The 10,472-nt window shown below is 41.2% G+C and overlaps 1 protein-coding gene across 1 annotated transcript; it reads left to right on the top strand.

Moving 5' to 3' along the window:
- Positions 1–757: 757 nt before the first annotated feature.
- On the top strand, positions 758–8,465 carry ELF3 (hydroxyproline-rich glycoprotein family protein). Its single transcript, XM_008799678.5, has 4 exons — positions 758–1,890; positions 4,719–5,716; positions 6,986–7,037; positions 7,151–8,465. Exons 1-4 carry the CDS (start codon positions 1,669–1,671, stop codon positions 8,150–8,152), a joined length of 2,274 nt encoding a protein of 757 aa, XP_008797900.2. The 5' UTR covers positions 758–1,668; the 3' UTR covers positions 8,153–8,465.
- The last annotated feature ends 2,007 nt before the right edge of the window (positions 8,466–10,472 follow it).

Raw genomic sequence — 10,472 nt, 5'->3', positions numbered from 1 at the left:
ACTTGGATGAGTGTATTCGAGTCAATTTGGCTCGCAAGTTTTATCGAACTAGATTCAAGTAAATTTAGGTCTGGCGATTCTGTTGGGGGCAGGCCATAGTCGCTTTCAAAATTCAGTTTAGCTGGGTTAAGATATTCGACCAGAATTTGGTCTAGATTTAAGCATGACAGGTTATGTTAGATGACAAATTTGGATTGTTTACTTACATAAGATTCTGGCGAGTCTCTATCTAATGAGCTTAACTAAATCCCACATACTAATAGCTCAACTACTTGGCATGAATCATGAATCTACCAAGCTTAAACATGCAAGTGAAAAAATACGTAGTTGATGACAATGGAACTGATTTTTTTTTGCAGTGCACGATTTGCACCATAAAAAATTGTACAGTTCTAAACGACGAGTATATCATTTGATCATAAAGATAGAGGGCTAGTATTACATGCTATACGTGATGTGTTTTGCACGTTGTATACCATACCTTAGTTAATAGCTATCTAGGGTTGAACACTCTTTGCAGTGCAAATCATGCACCACAAAGGACCATAGGGCTGATGACTAGACCTAGCCCCAAAGCCACACCCACCTGATCCATTGCCAAGAATGGGAGTGGACCAAGGATGGTGTCATTTGGCACAAAGGTTTATCCAAGACCCTAATATTTTGCTTAAGACAAACCCTAATGCCAAGCCCCCTCGTGGGCCCGCCGCGACTGGCACTTTTTCCATTTCCTTCAGATATCAGGATCCTCGGTGGCATCTTTTCCCCACTCCAGATATTTCCTTTCCATTTTTCGATTCCCACCTCCTCCCCTTCCTCCACTCCCGGCCTCCTCACCCCCAATATTCTCGACGGCGATCCGATTGGGGAAGGGTTCTGGCCTGAGAGTATTGCGTGCCGTGCGGGATCCGTCGCTGTTTTCTTCGAAAGATCGGATTTGGGCTGCTGAGTTGTGCTCCCAGAGGTCTTTTCCATCAAATTTCGTCTCGATTTCGGCAAAAAGATTGGATTTTTATTCAGGGACTCACTGTAAGAGGTTTTGCTGTGAGCGGAGGTTTGGATTTTCCCCCCTTTCTCTTTAGGCTTAAATCTGAAGGATTTTCTCCAGATTTCGTCTCGACTTCGGCGAAAAGACTGGATTTTGCTATCTGGGGTTCGCTGTAAGGGTGCTCAACCTCTGTTTTTGCCGTGGTTCTGCGACTGTTGGTGAAAGGAGGTTTGGATTTTTATTTATTTATTTTCGCTCTAGTGTGAAGACGGAAGAAATTTCGTCGAATTTTGCTTCGATCTCGGCGAAAAAAGGGGGTTTTCTATCTGGGATTCACTGCGAGACTGTTCGACCTCTGGTGTGATCTTTCTATCTCGGATGCACTGTGCCACCGGTGCTAGAAGGTTTGGATTCTTTTGTTTTGCTCTAGTTTGAAAATTGCAAGGAAGAATTCGTTTTCTTTCTCCTCGGTTTCGGTTCATATGCTTGGCATCTTCTGACCTTTGTCCGATTTGGAAGAAACCCCTTTTCTCAGTCGGGACGATCGGAGCTCGAGATTTTCGGAGGATCTATTAGGGATTAGCAGTTGTGGATGGGAGTTGGGGAGTATTTCTTTAAGTTTCGTCGGCTTTCTGGGTTTGCTGATACGGCTTTGTGGTAAGTCGGTGAAGTTGAACGCAATGAAAGGGGGGAAAGAGAAGGATAGGATCATGGGGCCTCTGTTTCCAAGGCTCCATGTGAATGATACAGATAAAGGAGGTCCCAGAGCACCTCCGAGGAACAAAATGGCACTCTACGAGCAGCTCAGTATACCTTCACAAAGGTTCAATTCAGCTGCTTCTTCAATGCCTCTTCCTCCTCCCAACGCCAGCACCTTAGTTCCTTCGGCTTCGTCAAGCCAGGTATTCAATCCTCTCACAGGCATCTACTCTAGTTCGATATTAGTCAAGTTTTTGGAACTGTTTTTTTATCATGCTATTATCAAAGAAGCTGTTCCAGTTTAATGAACACAAGGGGCATGCTGTAATTGGTCATATAAGGGACTCTTGATGAGTGTCAAGTTGGTTTGATAGGTTTGTTGTGTGTGTGTGCGTGTTTGCTACTCGTGATGTTATGTTAACGCTTGCTATGGCTTGTGCTCATACATATATAGCCGTTCACTGCTTTGGTTAAGTGGCCAAATCGTAAAACATAATTGCTTTTGACTTCCCAACATTCCCCTATTCCTCACATTTGCAAGCTTCTTATGGAGAACCTGATGGTATAATATTGTTACATTGGTTATCAAACACATAGCATAGTGAGGATTTATTTGAATGATGCAAAGCTATGTTATTAGATGCCTTACAAGAATATATTGAAATCATGGGGGTTCATGCCTGCCTTCTGTGATTACTCTATTGAGCATAACAGTTGCTTAATAAGAGTAAATCTGTTGGGGAAGGGCTTCATAACTACTAATACAGCTTCCTCCATAGACGAGCGCCTGGCTTTATGCGGGTCAATGATGTTCATCCATGACAAAATGAATGCTAAGGTCATTTTTCTCACTATCGACAAGACAATGACATATCATAAGTTATTTCTCGTTGAAGTGCTGCTTAAGGAACATTTGATTGCATTGTATTCTTTGAGTAATGCAGTTGACATTCCTGGTAACTTTTTACAATACAATCAGTATAATTTTTCTTTAAACTAAGGCAGTGCATGGCATTGTTTCCATCTATCTTATTTCTCGAAACATGAAATAAATTGGTTGTTTATGTTTTCTTTCCAGTTTATTGAAAGCATGAAACATGTGTGTTTGTCACTGTTGTTTAACATTTATTTAAACAAAGGAAAACATCAGGTGGTGGTGACATGTCTGTTGTGCATGGAAGTGGTGGTGTCAGTGGTGGAGGGCTGGTTGTGGTCTAGAGGATGGTAGGTTCGTGGTGGCAGTAGTGGCGGCATGCAGTTGGTTGTGAGCATAGGCAATGAGCGAATATTGATATGCTTGCTTTGGATGCTGAATAACTGAAAGTGCAGATATTGTCGCCCTCTGCCTTGCAAATCCAGTTATTGCTGTCCATGAATATCAAAACCCTGTTTGTCTGTTTCATGCTCGATATTACCCATATGCTGTGCAGGACCAATATATTGAAAATGTAATGCCCAGGTGACAATAATTTGCATGCTATCATAATAAATAAGCTGGAAAGCTAGTAAATTAGTGGCTCCCATGTTGGAAAATCAGTGTACCGTTGATGCTAAATACAGAAAGACTGATGAGTTTGAAGGCTCAGGTATTGTTTGGCATTTTTTCCAGTTTTCATTTTTCAGTTTTTGTCCAACTGAAACCCAATTTCTATTTTTTCTTTCTGAAAACTGAAAAAGTTGAAACCTGTTGGATGGTCACTTAGTTGGGTTTGGTGGCTGTAGTGGTGGGCAGCTTTGATCTTCAGAAAATTTAGAAAACAAAACTTTTCAGCTTCCAAATTTTGTGAAACTAAGATATATTTTTTTTAAAAAAAATAAAAATAGAAGTGAGATTAGCAAACTCCATTTCTCCCTTGGTTTCCATGTTTTTGAGAAGGAAAAAAAAACTAAAAACTGGAATCTGGAAGTGATGCCAAAGAGGGTTTTATTTCCTAAATTAATTGAAAGATTTGTTTTCTTCTAAAAGTCAATAAATAGGAAGTTAGTTTAGCTTTAATGTTATCAGCAATCAGTTATTTGCAAATTCTATGGCTTCTTCGTAGTGCTTAAGTTGTTGTACGATGTCATCTGTTCTCATCTTGATGTTTTCTGCATTTGTCATCCTTAGTTTCCCATCATGATGTTGATTTTTTCAATCACAAACCACATGTGATCGCATTGAACAATACCATTTATTATACATTCTATTTTAAGAGTTGTCACTTTGAAGCAATTGCCTGAATCTTAATTGTTATAACTTTGGGAGAAAGTCTTCCAAACTTTATAATGCTTTTTTTTCCCCATGATACATTGTTTTAAACCTCATTTTCCTGCATTTCTTGCTAGTAGGTTATTCTTTTTACAAATTATTTTGATGGTATATCTATATATCGATTTCTGAACCAGTGAAAAGAAATACTTTTACCTTCAGTGAATTATGTTGCTTCTACATATCAGCTCGTACATGTATGTAGTTTACTAGTCCATTTTAGCTCAGTAAAATGATACTAACATGAAGAAAACCAAGGCCATTTAACAATGACCTATCATGTTCTTATTTTTGGGATGAGTTCTTTGATGCTAACTGCTTTTCATGCTTCAACCTCTATAAACCAGCAAGAAGAAAGTTAAAAGCCTTTATACTCTCGTTGTCAAATATGAGCTAATTCCACTTTTAGCTTGTCATTTGGTTAAAGTTTTCGCCCTAAACATCCATCAATTATGTGCTTCTGCATTCCATTTCTGGTTCCCTGATTCATGTTTTGATTTTCTGCTTTCTGTCAAGATACGTGCAACTGGCACTTTTGGTGGCTTGTTCTAACCATGATATGCATACAGTGTTAAAGATTACCTGCAGTTATCTTCATGGTCTTTATAGCTCATGCTGCAAACCTTTTCTCCATAGCAGTCCAGATTAGATATGCCTTGTTAGCCTGAGAAATGTGCTCTTTGTCGAAGAACTATATACTTGATTTGGAAAAAGCTCTGTCATTCCATTTATTTTCTTACATTAACATTAATTGATTGCTAACAAGTGTATTACTGACTGTAGGGGTGTGGGCATGAGAGGAATGTTTACTCTCCATTTTATATGCCTGCTCATACACCAGCTCATTCATCTGAGAGAGTTAACTCCTGTTCCTTTGATGGAATGAATCTCAATGCCACAAGGATGGAATTTGCACGAAGATCCATAAAGCATACGAGTAATAGATCTTTGAATGCTGCAGGATCGGTTGCTGAACGTAGTTCACTACGTCAACATGACTCCAATGGAAAGAACTCTTGTGAGAAGAAGTTGGATGATGAGGATGATTTTAGGGTTCCAACCTTTGTTCAGTCAGGAATTGGTGCATGCTCAGATAGAGACGCACCTTTGATGGGCCCAGAAAAATTAGCTCTCATTTCCAAAAGTCCACAGAAAAATACCTCTACCACATTCATCTCTTCACTTCAATGCCCAAATGCTAATGACAAACCCTCTGAACAAACCAATACTTCTGATAAGTCGATAGATTTTGATAGAAACAATGGTGGGAAGAAACCTAAAGAAACTTTAGTGATTGAAGATCTCAAAGAAAGGTCTGTACCTCACCAGGAATCGGGAGAAAATTTTGGAGAACCATCAAATGTTTCCAAAGTGCCTCTAGATAGAGATCACCAGAGTACCATAAATGTTCTTGAGAAGTCACGCCATGGAAGTACAGGATTTTCTCGAGATTCTTGTGGTAATGGAGTTTTAGGTGGACCGAAGAACATGAATGACATCAATTTAGTAGAAAGTAGGGATGCTTCAAGGGCAAGAAATAAATCAATGTCCAAACCATCACTTGAGAACAGTCATGGAACTTCAAGTACGGCTGACAAGTGCAACGGAGAATGCGGTGATAAGGAAAATGGCAGATTGGAAATGAAAGATGGGGAGAAAAAAGACGAAGTATCTGAGGCTTCAATGGTGGACTCTATTTCAGGCTGGGAGATATCTCCAGATGATATTGTTGGTGTAATCGGTCCAAAACACTTCTGGAAAGCGAGAAGAGCTATTGTCAAGTAAGCACCATGTTATTTCTAGTCGTTTGCATTGTCTATCATTTGCAGTGTTGCAATCTAAATATTTTCCTGCTGTCCTTAGTGCTCTAGTTGGTGTTTTATAACAGTTGATAAATGCTTAAACATCTGTTATAACATATGCGATCGGTTGCATGTTAGTCTGGTTGAGTATTGGTAATATTGAAGTATGATTATAACCAACTTCTCACCTTCCTGTTATGACTAATTCTTCTACCTGATATTCATAGAGAAAGGTTATCAGGCCTTTCCAAGATGTTGGTGTCTCCATTAAGAACTTCCTTTGTGCAGGGAGGAAAATCGACTCTTTTCCTCGCCCAAATCCGGATTTGGGTAGTCTCTTTTGAGGACCTGCAAGGTAGCTTAAGCCATGACAGATTGGTTGCAAAACCCTGTTCAGATTGGTTGTAAAACCCTGTTCAATCCTTAGCTGAACCCATTTGCTATGACAATTCATGAATGACCATGACAATGATAAAATCATCTATTGTTACAGTACTCAGATACAAAATTGATCCGTCGATAGTCAGTAGATGGTCTGTTCTGATAAAATAGCAAATGCAAGTCTGGTTCCAGAGCTTTCCAATTTCCAAGATCACCCGATTTGGATGTATAGGTGATAAAATATACTGCAGTACCATTGTTGAGCATACTGTAAGTTACACAACTTGATGTTCACCCATTCGACGTATCATATTACAAAGTCTTCACATGCTTCACAGCCGGCCTTTCTTTCTATTCAAGTCCAGAAAACACTATTGTGTTCTCCTTTCAGGTACAGCTCTGACACATTTTATCATCTTTTTTTCCCAAGTTCTGGATAATGAGACATGCTCTACCTTGCTACTCTTTTCATTTTTTTGTGTCTTATTGTTTCCCACTTTCCATCAAATGTCATACATCTTGTCATGGACATAATTAGATTCATAAAGGTAGTAATAGGTGATTATCCAGAACTAATTCATAAAAGTTCTGCTGTTGTGCTAAGTTATATATTATTTTTTGATGAGGAAGTAATAGGTGGTCATAAAGGAACACTTGCCAAAACTATGCCGTCCTTCTGATTAAATGATCATCGTCCTTCTGATTAAATGATTATCGTCCTTCTGATTAAATGATTATCGATCTCTGGCGTTTACTTTCTGGGGATGCTATTTGCTTATCATTGTTGCTGGCTTCTCTCTCTCCCCCTCTCTCTCTCTGTCTCTCTCTCTGTTTTTCTTTTAAGTGCTTGTTCTTAATTTCTTGCAGTCAACAGAGAGTTTTTGCACTCCAAGTTTTTGAGCTGCATAGATTAATAAAGGTTAGTCAGCCTCAAGACCAGTTAAATAACTAGAAAACAGTCTATCATGCTCATAGAACACGGGTTTAGCCTAAGTTTGTGTCAAACTGACCTCAAAATATGACCTCAAACAGGTTCAAAAGTTGATTGCAGCATCACCACATCTACTTCTTGAAGGCAATCCTTATTTAAACAAATTTTCAGCAAAGGTACCAAGTAAAAGTCTACCACCTGAAGGAAACACAGAATCTCTGCTACAGACTGTTAAACACAAAGATAGTTTCCAGAAGCCAAACCAGAATGCAGAGTGTCCATCAGAGAACGCTGCAGGAGCTCCAACTTTTCCTTCTTGTGAAGACGAAGTTAACCAAGGTCTTCATGATCAGGTTCCGAGAAATGAACCGTACTCTGGGACCCCCTCACCTATGTCCATGGCTCCGGAGAATAATCCAAGTGCCTGGTGTTTCCATCTGCCTGCAAATCAATGGCTGGTCCCAGTTATGTCACCTTCAGAAGGACTTGTTTATAAGCCCTATACTGGACCTTGCCCTCCAACTGGTGGTTTCATGGGCCCTGTTTATGGAAGCTGCACACCTTTGAGTCTACCACCAGCAGCTGGAGATTTCATGAACCCAGCTTATGGTGTTCCAGCTTCTCATCAGCCACAAAATATGGGTGTTCCCTCCGGTGCTCCTCCTGTTGCTCCAAACTACTTTCCTGCTCCTTATGGCCTTCCAGTTGTGAACCCAGTTATCTCATCCTCAGCAGTTGAACAAGTAAACCCATGGCCTGGCTTAGGGCCTCATGGACAAATTGACCAGCACTCACGGGGCTCGTGTAACATGTCACATCCAAAGAGTGAAGCATTTTCATGTTTTTGGAAGTTTCAGGCATCTAAAGACAGTGAGTTGCAAGGGAGTACAGCAAGCAGTCCTTGTATGAAAGCACAAGAAGAAAGCGATGCATTGCCCCTCTTTCCTATGGCCCCAGCTACAGACGGTCCAAACCGACCTTCACAGTCTAGTGGCAGAGAAAATCAGACTCGTGTGATTAAGGTTGTGCCTCACAATGCCAGATCCGCAACAGAGTCAGCAGCACGGATTTTCAGGTCTATACAGAAAGAGAGAATAACATGATTTATAATTCATATACATGTATCTCCAATTGTGTGCTTCCCCAACTTTATGTGGATCTACCTGTGGGCTCAACTGCAGTCACCTTGGTGCCTGATGGTGTTTCCTTGCCATAGTTCAGAGTATTTTGGTATACTATAAATAGGTTACTGGTGTCTGATCTATTTTGTTTACATGTAAATATGATCCTCTGAAATCTACAAAAATCAACATTTTGTAGCTTTTCTTTTCTGCATTTTGTGCTGAGCAGACTTCTCAATGTTATCATTTTAGAGAATCAATCTTAGATATAAGCTTTGTTTTACAAGAGTACAAATTGAGCTGTACAACAACTCTTCTCTTGGTAGGGAGGATATTTTGTTTCTGGAGAAAAGGGATTCTTAGTTCTTGCTGCCTGTACAGGTAACTGAGTGTGAGATTCTTTTGTATATGATGTTTCCCACTGACATACTTTTTTATTATTCTTGTACACTGTTCCTTTTAACACAACTTCTTTAAAATATATGTGGATATATGTGTGCCAGTATTTAAAATGCTAACTCTATGTTCTCTCCACTCATCTCATGTAGAGTTTCCATATTTCATGGCCAGATGGCTTGAAGTCTTCTCTATGATGCATTTGCAGTTTCTTTTTAGAAGCGACCTCAACACTTTGCAGATAACCTTGTTAACCAGCTGAGAAATGGATCTAAATCTGAGTGCGTCTTCTAGCTTCATGCTTTTTATGGAAACCTGAACTTGTGCTTACATATTATATTACTTGTACTAAGCTTAAAATTCTTTCTGATGATCTCTTGATCTATGGTAAAGTTTTGTTCAATTTTTCCATGGTTGCATGTTATCATCAGTATTTCTATATTCAAGAGCTAGCTACATGGTATTATAAGTATTCTGTATTGAAAGACTCTTTACATGGCATCTCATGCTTAACTATTCTTCTGTCTGTTCTTTTTTTTTTTTTTTTTTCCTTCTTTCTTTTAAAGAAAAAAATTGCCTCCCTTAAAATCTGTTACCATTCTGCCAATATTGCCTGAGATTGCTCATCAGTTGATATACGCTCCAAAAGCTTCATGCTTCTGTAAAGCCCTGTAGTTCAAGTACTTGCAATAGTTAACACAAATAGTATTAAGTTGGCAATCGGTTCTAAGATTCTCCAGAGGTAAACTTCTTCCTTTCAAACGTAGATGGTGAAGGAATAGATGGAAAAGAAACTGTAAAGAGTGTTTGGTAGTGTTGCTGGAAATTGGACCCGGGGGCCGCCGCGAAACCAGGGAAGGAGGAGCTCCGCTGCCGGGAGGGCGGACGGCGGTGCGCCGGCCGATTGCGTCCTCCGTGGGGATGAGAGAGCGGAGAAGAGTGCGTCCTGTTCTGTCCTGCAAAAAAGCCGGTGGCCGGGCTCTCCGGCGCCGGCCCTCCGATGCTTAAGTCAGAGGGGGCTAGTATGTGGAGAGAGCAAGGAAGAGATATGTGGAGAAGATGAAGAGAATATTTGGATAAGATAAAGAGGATCTTTTCCTCAATTGTGTCTGTGCCGTTTTTTTCTCTCCTCCGGTCCCCCTCCTCCTTTCCCCCAGGTTTCCTTTTATAGAGGGATATTGTGTTACCAGGGAGGTGACAGGGAAATTTTGTCCTCTTTTGTGATAATTGGACACGATTTGACCCATTAATGGCGTAGTGGAGAATAAGGCCGAATCAGACCGGAACCAGGGAGTTGTCACGGTCGATCGGACCTGTTGGAGTGGTTGAACCGCCGGCCGTGGTGGGCCTGGGGTCCGTGGATGGTAAGTGCATTTATTGCCGAATGAACCGGCGGTCAGGGAGAGCCATACGCTTTGATGGTTCAGTGATCCGGAGATCGCCTTGAGCCGTGTTCATTAAATGACTGAGTGCATCGGAGACTTGGGAGGGTCTCATGCATTAATGGCAGGTCGTGCCGAATACCTGCGGAGATCTTATGCCTTGATGGCTTGGAGATAGCGGCAGGTTGTAGTGGAGTTGTCAGGTCCCTCAGGCTTAGAGGGTTAGGCGGAAGTTGAACATTTGGTTAAGGCATCGGCTCGGCAGGGGTGCCGAGCCGAGCCGGTCGCCCGACGGGGCGCCCTGTGGCGGGGTCGCTTCTAGTCAGTATTTCTGGTCGGCGCCCTTTGGGCGAGCGTTTTCCTGATTGGCGTCCTTTGGTCGGCCTTTTCTTAGCCGAGCGTCCCTACCTGGTGCTTTGGTTGGTCCTTTTCGGATCGGCGCTCTCTAGCCGAGCACCCTTCTGGTTGGTGCCCTTTGGTCGAGCGCCTCTTCTTGGCGCTCTCTCTGGTCGGTGCTCTCTAGT

This window comes from Phoenix dactylifera, chromosome 1, assembly GCF_051530095.1.
Source record: "Phoenix dactylifera cultivar Ajwa chromosome 1, Ajwa_hap1_PhDact_Kaust_v1.1, whole genome shotgun sequence".
Lineage (NCBI taxonomy): Eukaryota > Viridiplantae > Streptophyta > Magnoliopsida > Arecales > Arecaceae > Phoenix > Phoenix dactylifera.
The sequence above is the reverse complement of the archived record's forward strand: the minus strand, read 5'-3'. Positions and strand labels throughout refer to the sequence as shown.